At 35.8% G+C, this 17,797-nt stretch overlaps 1 protein-coding gene across 10 annotated transcripts in view; it reads right to left on the reverse strand.

Annotated features, from left to right (window-relative positions):
* Positions 1–17,797, reverse strand: part of NUP98 (nucleoporin 98 and 96 precursor) — a 106,148-nt gene that overhangs the window by 24,875 nt on the left and 63,476 nt on the right. For all 10 annotated transcript variants that reach the window (XM_070274537.1, XM_070274538.1, XM_070274536.1 and 7 more), the window contains 8 exons: positions 17,330–17,628; positions 14,978–15,091; positions 13,889–14,027; positions 10,120–10,297; positions 9,207–9,371; positions 3,407–3,589; positions 2,547–2,703; positions 455–884 (listed from right to left, as the gene is read on the reverse strand). In XM_070274537.1, the coding sequence (XP_070130638.1) occupies positions 455–884; positions 2,547–2,703; positions 3,407–3,589; positions 9,207–9,371; positions 10,120–10,297; positions 13,889–14,027; positions 14,978–15,091; positions 17,330–17,628 (1,665 nt within the window). The remainder of the gene's footprint in view (positions 1–454; positions 885–2,546; positions 2,704–3,406; positions 3,590–9,206; positions 9,372–10,119; positions 10,298–13,888; positions 14,028–14,977; positions 15,092–17,329; positions 17,629–17,797) is intronic.

Below are 17,797 nucleotides of genomic sequence, written 5' to 3' on the forward strand. Positions count from 1 at the left end.
TATTTCCGAATACTTATGCATGAATTTGAATTATCTGGTTTATACATTCACCTTATCAGGTCTAAGATATAGGAAATAGGCATAGTTGAGAATATGCCTTATATGTCAAGAAGTCACCAATATCTAAGTGAGAATAACAGAAAAAATGACTAATGCAATAAGGATGAAAACCCAAGGAATGCTGCAGCACTAGCTTTGGGGCTTACTTTTCCAACTAAAATTTAACTATCAAGTATTATATTTCTTCATATCTTGATGAAGAAATGATAACTCTGTTTATCCTACTAATCATTTTAGTTTTTAATACACAGTTATCTTCTGCTATCTAAAATTGTGCTAAGAATATTCGTAGAATGATCACTAAGCAGAGACCTGACCTTGGGTCTGATGATGAAAAGTTTCTTCTCAACTACCATGTTGCCTTTCTCAAAAAGCACAAGGAAATGTGACTCACGATTTAACAGCTACAGGATTAGGCAGGAATCCATATTCCATAGAATCAGCAATCTGATGATTTTCCAGTTCATGAGAGCCACTCAGCTGTTCTCCGCTATTAGCAAGAGTCCAGTTGGGGCCCCAACCAACTCGAAATGAGCGTCCCATAAATAGGGCCATGTCCATCAAGAGTTTGCCCTTGCCATAGGTGACAGACTTTTCAAGAGGTACTAGGCCTGGTTGTCTGCGTGTACCCACTGTTTTCAACTGAACCTCAGGAGCTGGGCTGGGCACTGAAAACACAGAGGTCAGGGTTGGAGGGACAGACCAAGGGGATGTGGATGGGATATTCATCAAAGACGATGCTCTGGGAGTGCGACATTCTTGCACAGAGGCACTTGGTGGAAGAAAAGCTCCACTTGTAAATTTTGATTGTAGTAACCCACCAACTAAAATAAGGGGGGAAAAAGACTATTAGAAAATGCAGTCTATTGCTTCTTGAACAACAACCAACAGTGAGGCTAAAATTATAGAGTCACAAAACTAATTAAATCAGATAAAGATTACCAGAAGCAGGGCAAGTTAGATGCTGCAGAAATTACTCTTTCAACCAGGAAATCAAGGCAGGAATTCTAATGATGATGATGTCAACAACAATAACAACACTAATAACAAACACTACTACTACTATTTAAAAAGATTATCTAGCACTTACATGCAGCAGACTCTGTATAAGCAATTGTATACAAGATTTCATTTTATCCTTCACCAACTTTAAATGAAGAACATTATCATCCTCATTTTATAGGGGAGAAAACTGGGCTCAGATTAAGTGACTTATCCAAATCCACAAAGCTACTAAGTGACAGGACTCAGAGATAAGCCCAGGTAAGTCTGACACGAATGCTCATTTCCTTATGGGAATGCCAAATGTAACCCTTTCTTAGTCAAAATAAGAAGGTTAATAAGATTACAACTCAAATTCTCACCACTTTAATGCTCAGTGCTAGACAGAAGGAAACAAAAACTCATGGAGGCACCTTGTGATTGCATATGCGCCCCTCATAAGGACATTTCTTGTTACTATTGCATGTTTTTCAATTTTATATGGATCCTGTCTAAAGCAAGAAGTTAGTATGAGATTTTCATGTAGTGTCGCTTATGGAAAAGGCTGTTGGGTACTTAAAAGAATTGAAAAATAAACATTTAGTTTTTCAGGCAACATAAACAACTCTCTTCCTGGTAGCTCCTTTGGCTTTCAAAACATTTTGAAATTACACCTGCTTAAGTCCTTTGTTGACATCAATATTCTGTCTCCAACCCCAAACAGTTACAAGCCTACCAGAAGAGAAAAGAGAAAGCTTTAAAATCAAACTTCCCTGGGAATTTGGGAAGGTTTAGGAAAAAGCAGAAATCTGACAAGTTTTGTGCATTCTGAGGAGTAACATTTGCCCCTAGAAGGCAGTAAGGATAGTGTTAAGACTATACAAAGAGTACAGTGCAGGAAAACTTGCTGATTCCTTTAAGATGTAATAAAAATCAGGAAATCTGTGCTTACTATCTAATCTACATTCATAAGAAAATAAAAATATGACTAAACAAACCACAAATGCTTTTTTCTCCCTACAACTTCTGCATCTGCATCAACAAAGCTAATCATAGTTTTCAAAAACTGGCCCCACCTAACAGATATTGTTTAAGAGTACATTTCCTCTTAGTATCTTTACATCACATGCCTTTAGGGGGATATTTGCTAGAGAAGTCGACTCAGCTTAAAAGATATATGAAAAGGAGGACTTTCAAATACTGTATGATCTCACTCATAACTAGAAGGTAAAAACAACACAAACACACACATAGAAATAAAGACTGGATTGGTGGTTACCAGAGGGGAAGGAAGTAGAGAGGGGGGTGAAAGGGGTGATTAGGCACATGTGTGTGGTGTTGGATGGTAATTAGTCTTTGGGTGGTGAACATGATGTAATCTACACAGAAATCAAAACATATAATGATGTACACCTGAAATTTATATATTATAAACCAATGTTACAGCAATTAAAAAAATAGTAGGACTTTACAGTTTTTTTGTAAAATAGCATCTTTTACAATACCTAATGAACGGGATTTTGATGAGTGGGATGCTGAAATGGGGAGTCTGGGAGAACAGATTTCTTGAGATGTATCTGCTTTAGAAGGAAGGCGACTGAAGCGTTGATCCAGGACCGTATCTACATCTTCTTCATCAGCAAGCAATGATGCTTTCATGATCTAAAAAGGCAATATCTATAGAATGAATGTGTTCCCCCAAATCCAAAGGCCATAAAAGAAAAATGCAGTTTACAACCACCAATAAATCACTCTGCCTCAAGGCTGTGTACAGAGCTAGTATATTTGTGTGACTGACTCTAGTACACTGTATGTGCCTGAAGGGTACAAGTTATATAATACTCCTCTTCTTTGTATCTACAGAGTCTTGCCAGAGCCCGACACAGAGCAGTTGATCACGTTTGCTGAATGAATGATTTCAAAGTCAAACATAAGCCAAAGGCTAAACTCATAACATGCCAAAAGGCATTAGCAGGAGGAAGTTGAGACAGAGCTTAAAGAAACCTCTATCTACTAGGTTTAACTTTTGTGGGGCACTTTCCAGAGCCTCAAAACCACTCTGTGAAGTAAAAACGTAATATTTTATAGAGAAAAATCAGTGCTCACAGATGTTAAATGACTTGCCTAAAGTCACACAGTAATAGTTACAAAACTGGGATTAGAATCCAGGTCTTCTGAATCTTAATATACCCTTCCCCCCGAATGGGAAAATGTGGCCCAAACATTGGCCATATTCCTGTTTTTTTCTCATTCCAGTAAGGACTCAAAGCTCTTAAATCAATAACCAAGGAAGAGGCCCAATGTTATACAAGGGAGATACATTAGTTTGGCTTCCTGTTGTAGTAAGGGTGGGTTAGGACTTCACCTGTAAGACATGTGGATTAATTCCCAGTGAAGATGCAATGTGTGTTGAGGCGGATACAGGTTCCTGATCCTCAGGCACGCTCTCTTCTAACACGGAATCCAAAACTGGCTCCTGGGTGATATCTACCATGTCACTGTCCAGTTCCACAACCCTCCCTAACTGTTCCACCTCTGGGCTCTGGCTCTGTAGATAGCAGAAAGATAGATCAGGAAAGCAGCATTAAATACACCGAATAGACACAGAGCTTCTAGACCATATTTAGTTTATTCAGAATATGATACAGCAATATTAAATCCTGCCCATTCTGTCACAATGTGAGGAGCATATTTGCTAAAGAGGATTTAACAACAATACTCCCTAATTCTCCTATAAGTACTTGGGATCCAAATGATGGATGGATGAATTGACCCTTTTGTAATACAGTGTCTGGAACCTAAGCCAGTACCCATACTGAACAAATGGTGGACAAAGGCTATGCCTTACCTGATTTAGCTAGCAACTGTAATTTTCCGATTTGCAAAGGGTCACCCTGCCCTCACACTACCTTATAGCCAGAAGCCATTGGGAAAAAAGAATAAAAGGTACAAATATCAAAGTATCTAGTAACTTTATATTTTCTTAAAGAAAACATTTCAAAATAAATTTCTAGTAAACACAACTTTGTGCCTGGAATTTATCTTTTGGGTGACTGAATCCTAAGGACAGCTGGGTTCTTACCTGTGCAGTACCATGTAAGATACGAGGACTGTCTACTCTAATTTCCCAAAAGGGAGAACAAAGTAGTAACATTAGGAACAATTTTAATCTGGGAATAATTCTTCTATATTTAAAAGTGTCAAGAGTTATATTTATTAAGCAGTTTTAAATATATAGTCATGACTAACAGTTTATGGCGTGAAAAGTAAACACTCATAAAGCTGAAGCACACTGTAAAATGGTACCAGTTCAGTACAAATTCACTAAATATATTCTAAACTTGCATATGACCTGGTAAAATATTAACAAGTGGCTAAGCCAATTCACAAAATATTCTCAATTCAAAAAGTTCTACCAATTATTTTAGATTATTTGTAGATTTGTGGATTATTAACCTTCCACAATTTTTGGCTTATCTTTCATGAGTGGCCTATTTCAGGCTAAACCTCAGATGGATGCAACAAGTAGTTTAAAAAAAAATTCATGACTTCTTTAGAGAAAGAAACAATCATTAGCATAATTTTTTAATGTTATATTAGCTATTACTCTCCTGTATTCCTTTAACAAATATCCTTACTAAAAGACTGTCTGCTCCCATTTATAATTGTAGAAAAATTGAGGTGTTGGATGCATGGTGAATTGCTCCTTAAGATGTGAACAATCCCCAAGGAGTGCTCTAACAAAACTGGAAGCTAGATAATGGTCTAAAGGCAAAGATGATACTACTTTTTACCTATTGGGGAGGGTACAGGCAGGCCTATCTACTTTGATGTTTTGAATGGGGGGGGGGCGGGTTGCAACCCTGGTGACGATGCTCCTATTATAATTACAAGAATTATGGGAACACTCTTATCCCAATGGTTCCCTAATGTGTTAATTTTAAACCAATTCACTTTTAAGAAAAGTTCTGAAACTCCCCACCCTCTCTCTGACAATCTGTCAGTTAGGATACTGTCCTTTGTTGGGCTCCCACAACACCAAGTCTCTATCTATTTTATACAATGTATCACGATGTATTATAATTTCTTGCATATCTGTCTTTGCCCCACCAGATTGTCAAGGCTTGAAAACAGAGATTATGGCCTACTGTTTTCTATATGCAACACCAAGCACATCATTAAATTCAACATTCACTGAACACTTTCTTTGCTATTTTTATTGCCTAAGGCAGTGCCTGGCACACAGTGAAAAAAGCAATTAATAACTATGAAAGAATAAAAAGGAGAGAGGAAAAGTGGGAGGAAAGAAAGAAGAGAGAGGATGGTTCCAACTTATTACACTACTCAACACAGGAATAACATTAACGCATGAGAGATTCCCTTAGAACATTTTTAGGCAAAATGGAAGATTTCATCAAATAACTAGATTAGAGACCTAAGACACCCTGCATATCTTTAAGAAGAACGCTAAAGATCAAGGTTTTATTCGCTCCACCCTCATGCATAGATTTCAAAGCTATGAGATATCATCTAATAAGTGGACAAGGGGGAAGTGAATTACTATGAAACTATGAGGATCTGGTAAGCTCCTAGCACCACCTATACGTGAACAAGTATACATAAGTCTGAGTACTTATTTTCAGAGAAATCTTGGGAGATCAGGTGTTTTTCCAAAGCCAGTCCTGGAAAGAAAAGTAGACTAATAAAAAAATGATGGCTCAAAAGGAATTGAGGAGGAAAAAAAAAGGAAGCCCCTGGGAGGTCTATGGAAAAGAAATGGGAGAAGCAGCCAAATAGAGTATCATTCTAAACCTCTCTTTCCTACACTGTAATCTCCTGAACGGGGGGTATCTTATTTATGTCTAAATATCAGCACAGTACATTCCAAATACCCAGTACCCAGATAATATCTGTAAAATGACTATTAAGATATATGGAGGATGAGATTTCACGACTGAACTTTTAATGATTTGACAAACCTCCACTCTCCAACTCAAAAGAATCTTCCTCATACAAACAAAGCTCTGCCAGTACCCTAAAGATGGATCATCTCATCTCTTAATCCAGCAGGTCAAGTAATTCAAGCAGGTATAGTAAAATCAAGACACCATTATTTAGCAAATGGTAAACAACCAGTCCACGGTCAAACAGGTTTGAAAATAATTCATACTGTCCTCTCATCAAAATACTTTAACCCAGTATAAACACTACCGTTGCCCGCCTCCAAAACAACTAGTCTTCTAAGGACAAAGAATGTTTTATATTCATTTTGGTGGAAAATCAGCCTTATCAACAATATTGCATTCTCAAGAGAAAATCCATGTCAGAGTTTCAAGGGCACATCAAAGTTAAGTGTGTATGTTTCCACACATACATTCAGGGATATTACTACAGAAGGCATAGGACTCTATAACATTAATATCTGAAGCAAAGAGGCTTGTGGCTACAGAATTATTTTATATATATGCAATATATATAAACTACATAAAAATATAAAATATATATTAAAATATATTGATTCATTGGATAAGTTTAAATAGCTGCCATCTTATTTTTTTTTAAGTGTACACAAGACGCAATGGAATACTCTTCTAAATCTTAATCACTTTTTTCCTTTAAAAATTTTTTAAAATTTAATTGAATATACTGAGTGAACAATGCTAAATTGCTGAGCAAGTCAACTAGTCTGCCTTGATGATACTAAACACAAGTTACACTTCAGTATAAGGCTGAGGTAAAAAACTACACATCTCTCTGCCTGATCCCAAAGATCTGAGGTTTTTCAATAAACAGTGACCTGGCTGCATATCTCAGTCACCTGGGGAAAAGCATTTAAAATATAAATATGTCTGAGCCCCATGAATCAAAGCTTACCGAGGTATTGATGCAGTCAGCTGAAAACTGGATCTCAGATCAGCATTTTGGAACTAATGTTCTAACTACCAAACAAAATGTTGCTGAAATCACCCAAATTCATCTGTGTGATGAATTTTCACTAACATTTTCTCTAAAAAGACATAGAAGGGAAGATTACATAAAATTTTAGTTTCCTTTATGTTTTCTCGTTGCTTAGATTAACTTGTTCTCTTAGGAGCAAAGCGAGGCTTAAGAACAAACTGCAAAGAGGGGACTGAGGATATTACATAAAAGGCGGTAGAATAAACGTGACCACTGAACAAAAATGTAAATCTTCCTAATACCTAAAGAACTCCCCCAACTCCACAAAGTCAGAGAGAGAACCTGAGATTGTGTACAGGAAAAAGAAAAATGCTACAGCAGACTAAAGGAACATCGTTATCATGGAAATCAACCTCTACAGGGGCCAGGTGACGGGGTGAAGATAGTCATCTTGACGTTGAGATGAGAAGAGATCATGCTGTCTTTTGTGAGTTCATTCACATGGCTCAAGTATTTTCATCACGCCAAGTAAAATCTAGGCCTTTGGTACTAATAACTAAAAACTGTGCAACCAATGGCATTTCCCCCCTGCCTCACTTAGGTCACTGGGCAATATGAATGAAGAGTTCTCTAGAGTCCCACATTACTGTTCTAACACATTAGCCTGAATTTCTAAACAACTCTACCAACATCTCCCATTTCTGCTTTTCCCATGCAAAAAGTCAGACCATCCACTTCTTCAATCAAAGGAGGTATCTGAAAAAGATCCCTAATCACTGTATTCTCTTTGCTCATTTTGATCCTTATCATCTCTTTTTCCTAGAACCTTGTTCTTGTGAAATTTTTGGGTGCTCATCTTTTCAACAAGCTCTCACCTAGTGAAGTGTCTGTCATCACAGGAATTTATAATTATCTCTTACTATTTGTATTCTGGAAAGTAAAGAGCCTAAAAACCACTGATGGTCAACATTACATAAATTTGCTGTCTGTCCATCCACAGATGACGCTTTTCTTTTTCAAGTGTATCTTTAGGATCCTACATAATTACTTTTATTGGCAGAATATAAGGCTAACTGACTCTTATCCTAAGAAATACACATAATGTAAGATCAAAAAACACTTTGGAAAGAAAGCAATTATACAAAGGATATGATTCACACAAAATGAACAAGGATAATTGGAAAACCAAGTCCATTTACAGCATTTTTTTAGTTCAGAAGAGATTTCTTAGGGGTATTCTAGATGCTACAAAGATTGTAAACACAAAAGTCGACATGGTTCCCGTTTCCCACTTTTATAAGACCCTCCCCTCACCCTGTACGCGCAAATATGGACATATATACACAACAATCTCCAGAAAATGCCTCCCAAGAAATTATTTAATAAATCATAAAAATCTCACAAATCAGCAGCCATAAGAATTGTAGCACAAAAAATTCCAAAGGTCCTGCTTAGCAGCTGAGAGGTAGAGGATGCTTTACAAAGAAATTCTCTATCAAGTTCTATGGCAGCAAAGAAAAAATTTTTTATAACTTGATTGAAGCTAAATAACACCCAAATGAAAGTAAAAATCATTATGAGTTGGCAAAGAAACTACCTGATATTTAAATTACAAACCTTTCCCTAAAAGGACAAAAGGTTTATACTAGCTGAACAATACTAAAGAGTATGATACAAGTAATTGCAATAAACAATGCAGCCCCTACTCTCCCCAAGCCAAATAATTCATTTGTATTCTAAAACTTTATCTATTTTCATAAAGATTATATATTGCTAAAATACAAATATCAAGAGATTACCTGAAGTATAAGCAAATAAGTTGAGAAAAATGGAGTTAAAAACCCTTGCAGAAAGCTAAGTGAACTTTTAAGAAAAACACGGAGGTAAAGAACAAGATTAAATTGCACATCAGGTAGTCCACAAAAGTACATTTTACTTTGCATCAACCCACACAAGCAAAATGCTATCTTAAGTTGATCACTGAGCAGAGAATTCAGCAAGTCCAACTGAGAGAGAGGGAGGTGTTTAAGAATGACAATCTGTAGAAGGAATGATCCAAACACCAAGAGAATTCTTTAAATCTTTCAAGTGAAAAACAGATGCCAGTACCACCACATGCCCTCCCTTCTACTTGTCTCAATGTGATTGCCAACACATTTGTACTCTTCAAAGTTCCAGGGATCATCAAACAGCTTTGTACTAGCTGAATGACTTGCTTTCAACTTCTGTATCACGGATTCCATTCAAATTCATTGTCCTTTCTCTACCTGGGGTGGAGGTGCTGGTTTGCCATTAAGAGCCATCTGGAATGGTGTGGCCTGGCCTGCAGGAGGCAAAGGGGCAGTCTTCAACTTTTTTGTACTAGTTTTGGATGGCCGTTCCTCCTCCTCTTCATCAGAATCCTGAAGGCCATACTTAGAAAAATGGGAGACCTAAGGAAGAGAAGGATCCAACAAGATCAATTTTAACACTATTATATTCAGAAGAGCTTCCATAATACTTGCCCTTGCAATTTTGCAGAATTGGGGTGGGGGGGTAATGAGAGAGATCAAAATATTTAAAGCACAATGAAACGTCACCTATGACACTTTACCCTTTTTCTAAGATTTAGATAAAGTTTGGTGCATGTACTAGTTGCTCATATAATTACTAAATTAATATATTAACACACGAAACCAGATCCAAAGATCCTTTACTATTTTCACATTTATATACTGCCTAGTTGTTTTTTATCTACACAAGGGCCTTCAACAAGTTAAATAATCTAAGTGACCAAAAAGAGAAAGAAAACATTGGGTTAAACTATCAAGGAAGGGAGGAAGTCAACCTCTACATCCCTAGAAATCTTTAAAAGAATGACACTTAGGAAGAGTTCATCTATCAAGAAATTTTCTACCTGATGTCCCTAAATAACGCCATGCAGTAGAAAAACCACATCTTAGTAGTATATCTAAATGCTCACAGGATGTGGTAGAGGATTTGAATCATGGGCCCATAAAGTTTATAATAGCTCTTTATGGGTCTGGGGTTTAAACAGATGGGTAATTTGGAGCAAATCATGATGTATCTCTACATCTGTTTCCTAATTTGTAAAAAGAGAATTTAAGAGAAGACCTCTTCTAACACAAACATTCTGTGACTCTACCTACAATTCATAAGAACTAAGTTAAGTGACTTTACCTTAAACACCCAAGAACCCGTTTCAGGACGGTACTCTTTGAACTGAGCTCCCTGTTTCCTTGAAACTGCTTCCAATCTTCCCTCATAGTTGATATCGGCAAGTCGATCTGGGCTTTTTATTAAACAACGAGATGTTTTATCTGTTGGCCAAACTCCGTCCAACGTAACTTCAGCCTTCCTGTAACGTACAACCAAGTAAAGTATGTTTCATATTTAAGAAAGCCAAGTAATATCTATATAAATAGCAAATAAAGGTACATGTGTTACTTTGGAATTATTCTGCAGGTGTTTCCTTAACTTGTCTTGCCTCCTAAGGTAGGTAAACTTAAGAGAAAGGAATTACCCCTAAATCAACTAGCTCAATATCTGATTCAATAGTCAAATTCCATTTATTTTAAACTACCATAGTATCTCAATTATTTCCAATGTAATTTTACTAACACTTAAGCTGTGCATCCTTGACCAAGCCCAGTGGTCATAGTCCAGTGCTAAGACCTACGTCGTAGTGAAGGTCTTAAAGTGCTGTTGTACAACAACAGTAACAACAGCAGCAACTACCACTGAATGACAACAAATGCTTGCAGAATAAGGTATCAGGAAGATCATACTATTAACCACTAAATAATGAGTGTGAAGATGATTAGAACAGTGGTAATATATTCTAACATCAATACCTGAGTTCAAGGACTGTGTCCTATTCATTCTATATGCCTTGCACCTAGTACAGTGACTAGCACATAATAACTACCTTTTATAAACATTATTTTTATTGTGGTAAAAAGGTGTAACATAAAATTTACTATCTTAACCATTTCTAACTATACCATTCAGTAGTATTAAATATGTTCACACTGTTGTGCAACCAATCACAAGAACTTTTTCATCTTGCAAAACAAACTCTATATCCATTAAAAAAACTACTTCCCACTTCTCCCTGGCAACCACCATTCTACTGTCTGTTTTGATGAATTTGACTCTCTAGATGCCTCAAATAAGTGGTATCACACAGTATTTCTCTTTCTCTGACCAGCTTATTTCACATAGCATAACGTCCTCAAGGTTCATCCATGCTGTGCAGAATGAGTCAGAATTTCCTTCCTTTTTAAGGCTGAATAATATTCCATCGTATACATTTTGTTTATCCATTCATCTGTCAATGGACACTTGGGTTGTTTCTACCTCTTGGCTATTGTGACTAGTAGTGCTATGAACACAGGTGTGTAAATATTTCCTCAAGATCCTGCTTTCAATTCTTTTGGCTATATACACAGGCGTGGAATTGCTGGATCATTTTTAATTTTTTGAGGAACCACCCCATAATCTTTACCATAGCATCTACATCATTTTATATTCTCACCAACAATGCACAAAGCTCCAATTTCTCCACATTTTTGAAAAACATTTTTTTATAACCACCATCAGAATGGGTATGATCACTCATGGTGGTTTTGATTTGCATTTCCCTAATTATTAGTGATGTCGAGTATCTTTTCATATTCTTGTTCGCCATTTGTATATCATCTTTGGAGAAATGTGTATTCAAGTTCTTTGCTCATTTTCAATCAGGTTATTTGTTTTGCTGTTGTTGAGCTGTAAAAATTATTCTTCATATTCTGGTTATTAACTCCTAATTGGATATATGATTTGTAAATGTTTTCTCCCAACCTAAAGGTTGCCTTTTTATTCTGCTGATTATGTTCTTTGATGTACATGAGTTTTAAATTTTGATATAGTCCAATTTGTTTATTTTTACTATTGTTGCTTGTGCTTTTAGTGTCGTATCCAGGAAATCCCTGTCAAATCATGTCATGAAACTTCCTCTATGTTTTAGTCTAAGAGTTTTATAGTTTTAGGTCTTTTGTTTAGGCCTTTGATCCATTTTGAATTAGTTTTTATATATGTCATAAGATTAGGGTCCAATTTTATTCTTATGCATGTGGATATCCAGTTTTCCCAAAACCTGTTGGGAAAACCTATTGAAGAGATTGTTCTTTCCCCACTGTATGGTCTTAGCAATCTTGTTGAAATCATTTAACCATATATGTGGGGGTTTATTTCTGGGCTCTCTATTTTTTCCATTAGTCTGTATGTCTGTCTTTATGCCAGTACCACACTCCTTTGGTTATAGCTTTGTAGTAAGTTTTGAAGTCAGGAAGTGTGAGTCCTCCAGTTTCTTTTCTTTTCAAGATTAGTCTGGCTATTCAGGGTCCTTTGAGATTTCATATAATTTTAGGACAGGTTTTTCCATTTTTGTAAAAAAAAAAAAAAGAAAAATGCTACTGGGATTTTGATAGAGATTGCATTAAATCTGTAGATTGCTTTGGGTAGTATGGACATCTTAACAATTTTAAGTCTCCAACCCATGAACATAGGATATCTTTCCATTTATCTGTTTTCTTTAATTTCTTTCAGCAATGTTTTGCAGTTTTCAGCGTCTTTTGCCTCCTGGGTTAAGTTCATTCCTAAGTATTTTATTCTTTTTGATGCTATTGTACATGCAATTGTTTACTTAACTTCCTTTTGGGATTGTCCATTGTTGTAGAAACTCAACTGATTTTTGCTTGTTGATTTTGTATCCTGCTACCTTGCTGAATTTTATAAGTTTAATTGTGGAATCTTTAGGCTTCTCTACATATAAGACCACGTCATCTGCAAGCAGAGAGGATTTTACTTCTTCCTCTCCAATTTGAATGCCTTGTATTTTTTTCTCTGGATAATTGCTCTAAGACTTCCAGTATTATGTTGAATAGAAGTGGCAAAGTGGGCATCTTTGTCTTGTTCCTGATCTTAGCAGAAAAGCTTTCAGCCTTTCACTATTGAGTATGATATTTGCTGTGGGTTTCAAATATGGACTTTATTATCGTTGAGATAGTTTCCTTCTATCTCTAGTTTGTTGAGTGTCTTTATCATAAAAAGGTGTTAAATTTTGTCAAGCGTTTTTTTCTGTATCAGTTGACATGATCATGTGGTTTTCTTCCTTCATTCTGTAAATGTGATGTATTATACACTGATTGATTTTCATATGTTGAACCACCCTTGCATTCCAGGAATAAATCCCATTTGGTCATAGTGTGAAATCAGTATTCAACAAGAATATTGGTCTGTAGTTTCCTCTTCTTGTACTATCTTTCTCTGGTTTTGGAATCAGGGTAATGCTTGCCTGATAGAATGAGTTAGGAAGTACTCCCACCTCTTTAATTTTTTGGAAGAGTTTCAGGAGAAGTGGTGTTAATTCTTTAAATGTCTGATAGAATTCACCAGGGAAGCCATCTGGTCTCGGGCTTTTTTGGAGGTGGGGGTGGGGGGAGTTAATTACTGATTCAATTCCCTTATTAGTTATAGGGTTGTTCAGATTTTGTTTCTTCATGATTCAATCTCGGTAGGCTGTAAACATAAATGATTTTAACTATGGCCCTTTCATAAAAGTTCTAAAGAGCTATTAGAAGCTATCATCTCACATTAAAATACAGAGAAAAATTAACCATAGTCACAGCAGAAATAAGAAAAAATAAAATACTACTAAAAAGTGTTTTTGGAAACTAACAGTTGGAGCTGATAATATTAAGAAAAAAGAATCAGAAAGTCATAGTGTAGTATTTCTTTGTGATTTATATTTTTAAATCAAAGTACAGAAACAATAAGCACACACTGTAGGATAAGTGAGAAAAGCAAGTTGCAGAAAAATATATATAATATGAACATATTTGTGTTTACAGAAACAAATTGTGATTTAGCAGATTATCTTCTAAATATGTAAATAAATTCATACCTATTTAGCCCTTCACCCACAGGTGGTTTCTGGTTATCATCTAAGTAGACAATTACTTCTTTCCTTCGGATATGCACAATATCATCCAAATTTAGATTTGTCAAATTCACATCTCCTTCAAAATAGATTGAACCGTAACCTACAATTCAGAGAAAATAGTTAAAAACTCATCCTATATAGAGGGCAAATACCTACTTTACACTTCTAATAAGTAAATAATCAGAAAAAACAAGCAGCTTTATTTTTTCTTTTTAAAGCTTTTTTTTTCCTTTTTCTCCCCAAAGCCCCCTGGTACATAGCTGTATATTCTTAGCTGTGGGTCCTTTTAGCTGTGGCATGTGGGACGGCGCCTCAGCATGACTCGATGAGTGGTGCCATGACCGTGCCCAGGATTCAAACTGACGAAACTCTGGGCTGCCTGCAGCGGAGCGCGCGAACTTAATCACTCGGCCACGGGGCCGGCCCCATGCAGCTTTAAATTAACCAATATTTTAAATCTCCCAGCAATACTCTGAATGGGCTGTTTTCATCCATAATATGTATCAGAGAGTGACAGCAAAGACATTCTTTTCTGGTTTAACATCTGCATGTTTGCAGCACTTTTGTTATCCTCAAAACATTCTTCTTAAATTTCTTCCCAAATACCTGTACTGCAGCTAATATAAGCAACCCTTAGCACCTAGCCTACTGTATGAGTCGAAAGATCTCAGCCCTTTTTTTAATCCAATACAGCATGATGAGATTTTTTTTTCCCCAAGAAAATTATATCTGTAATAACCTTTATGACATGAAGTTGAACCTAAATATTACCCATCTCTTGTCAACTATACAATTTTCTTAGTATTTCCTGCTGTTTACAGTATTTCCTTTAATTGTAGAAAACTACAATAAACCAAACTGTTACCAAAGAATGTTCTACGGTTACAGTCTTGTTTCAGTACTTGTCAATCAGTGCCTACTATTCAGGCCAAGGTGGGTCCAAATGTAGGAAAAAAACAAATCCAGTTACCAAGAGCTTCCTTTTCTTAATTACAAAAATAAGGTGCAGATCTCTGGCTTATACACTACAACTCCTAAATTCACACTCACCTTTACGACCGATAGTGAAGTCAGAAACAATGCACTCTCCTTTTTCATTGGTAATTTTAGCAAGGTCATCCATAGATGGAATTGTATAGTAACCAACCTTAGTGAGAACAATGCCTATGACAAACAGAAAATATAATATTAATTCTGATTGTCCTCAGAGGACTTTTCGGTAATATTTATTTCACTCCTTTTCTCTTTTAAAAAATTTTCTACAAAATGAGTAACTTGTAAAATTACCTCAATAATCAGTAACTAAATTACTATATAAAGAAAAAATTATTGGAGTAAAGCATTTTTCCAAACTGGTTTTCTAAGAAACAATACTCCTAGGAGAAACTATGTATTTTTTTAAAAAAAAGCTTCATGGGCAAGTACGTTTGGGTAACATGCACACGACAGCGTATTATAGGCTCTGAGAACTTGCAAAATAATGAAGCCTATTTAACTTTACTTAATCCAGTGTTTCTGAGACTTAATTAATCACAGAACCTTGTTTTCACTGACATCCGTTAACATACTGCACTATGAAACCCATTCCATAGAACACATTCTAGGAAAGGCTTACTTAACCACTTTTTCTTTTATTTTAAACGTGAAGATACCAAAACTCAGGATGGAGAGAACCTGCTTTGGCTTACGTAGTAATTCAGTGGTAGAGGTGAAGCTAAAACTCCAAACCCAATATTGTTTATTTTATAGCCTATTGTCTTCCATAAACCTCTTATATCTTCCACATTTACATCCCCAAATAGCGAAAATCAAGACGAAAAATCCTACATGAGAAAGTCCCACAGACCAACGGAAACTTCAAGGTCTACATTAGTGTTATTTTAAAAAGCATCAACTAGGTAGATTTTTGAAAAACTCAAAGAAAATAGAACGCTGGTGTGCTTGTTCTAATCACTCCTTGTCCCATTTATAGGTAGAGATCACGCTAACTTGCTCTCTGAGAGACAAGAATTTAAGGCCAATATCAGATCAAACTCTAACCTCCAGAAATGCCCACTTGTATACTCAACTTGATTCTCTACTGGCAAAGTTTAGAGGGTTGTTAGAATGTCCTTGGAAATGGAATTTTAACTGGGAGATGGCAAAGAAGGTTTGTGAGAAAACTATAATCAATAAAAAATCTAGACTGGGTATTTGGGGAAAAAAAGGAGTATTATAACAAATTCATGCAGATATACACACACAAACAATAGATATTTGGGATTCTTAATATGAAAGTATAAAGCTGTTTTCTTAGGGCACCAAGTGGTCAGAAGATATATAGGAAGGAAATAAGAAAATTAGATATAGAAAAATTTTACAGACGCTTCAAGAGTTAACAGTAAAACAACTCATATCTTCACTAGCAAGAATGTATAAACCAAATGTGGCATATTTATATAATGGAATATTACTCAGCAATAAAAAAGAATGTACTATTGAGATATACATCATGAATGAAATCTCATAAAAATTATAGTCAAGAAGCATATGTATAGTATGATTCCATTTATATGAAGTTCAAGAATAAGAAGAATTAATCTCTGTGACAGAAACCACACTGGTTGACTTCTCCCTGGGGATGGGGACACAAAGGAACTTTCCAGGGTGAAAGAAATGTTCTATCTCTTGATTGAGCTGTTAGGTAACTGAGTATATATATGCCAAAATTCACTGAAATGAACACTTAAGGTCTGTGCATTTCACTGTATGTACACTGTAAAAGAAAAAAAAAAGGGAATGTAATGACATTCATTAAAACCCAAATGAGATGTTACGTCAACACAGAAAAATGGCAAGCTTTAAGTATCCAATCAAGACACTCTAATCTTGTAGTTTATATTACTGGTTTCATGGATTAGTTCGGGAAAAACTAATCAGCTCACTGTTGGGGGGAAAGAAAAGCACAGAACTGGGGTGATAAAAAACCATAGCAACAGCTACCATTGGAATGCCTACATATGTCAGGTATCATGGTCTATATACTTAATCTAAATCAAATCTCAAAAACCTTATAAGAAATAATTACCAATATCATTTTAATTAAAAAGTAATAAGCAATCTATCTGAGTTTATAAAAAAGTATAAGGATAGTCTCTCTGGTTATAAAATTTGGGATCTTTAAACTAAAACAGGATAATTTTAGTGACATGAATTTTAACTACTCCAAAGGTACAAAAAGCATGTGAATTACAAATCAACCAAAGCATTAAGTGAAAAGTGTTTAAATGTTAACATATAAAATGCAATTAAAAAACATCTAAAGGTTCAGGTAGCTGACTTCTACTATGTCAAAAATCTGTGACAAACAAGAGGTCTCAAATGACTATAAGAGATTATCCATGTACCAATCTGAAATCTGACCTGCCGGGTGCATATGGTAAGTATTATTTTCTATTTCTTCTCGATCATCCTGCAGAGACTCCTCATGAAAAGAGGTCTCTTCACTGCTTCCTTCCAGTCCATTTCGTAAGGCAGCACGCATGTTTAATGCAACGATGGTATCATCCACACTGCTGCTGCTGTTGTGTTTATTTCCAGCACTCTCTGGGGTTTGAGGAATGGGTTTGGCAATAGGGTTAGTATAAAAACGTGACACAAGAGAATCATCATCTCCATCCTGCTGATGGTTCTCATCAACAGGTTTGCTCAGGAAACTGAATCTGAAAAGATAGAATAGAAACAATATCTTAGCCCCTTGTAGCAGTAGTAACAATGACAACAGCAATCCTTACTGAGCTTTTACTAAGTGTCTGGCACCATTCTAAGTAATTCCACATAAAAAAAAGGTCTGCTACTATGTGGGGTCAAATAACTAGTGATGAATTTCAA

This window comes from Equus caballus, chromosome 7 (assembly GCF_041296265.1).
Source record: "Equus caballus isolate H_3958 breed thoroughbred chromosome 7, TB-T2T, whole genome shotgun sequence".
NCBI lineage: Eukaryota > Metazoa > Chordata > Mammalia > Perissodactyla > Equidae > Equus > Equus caballus.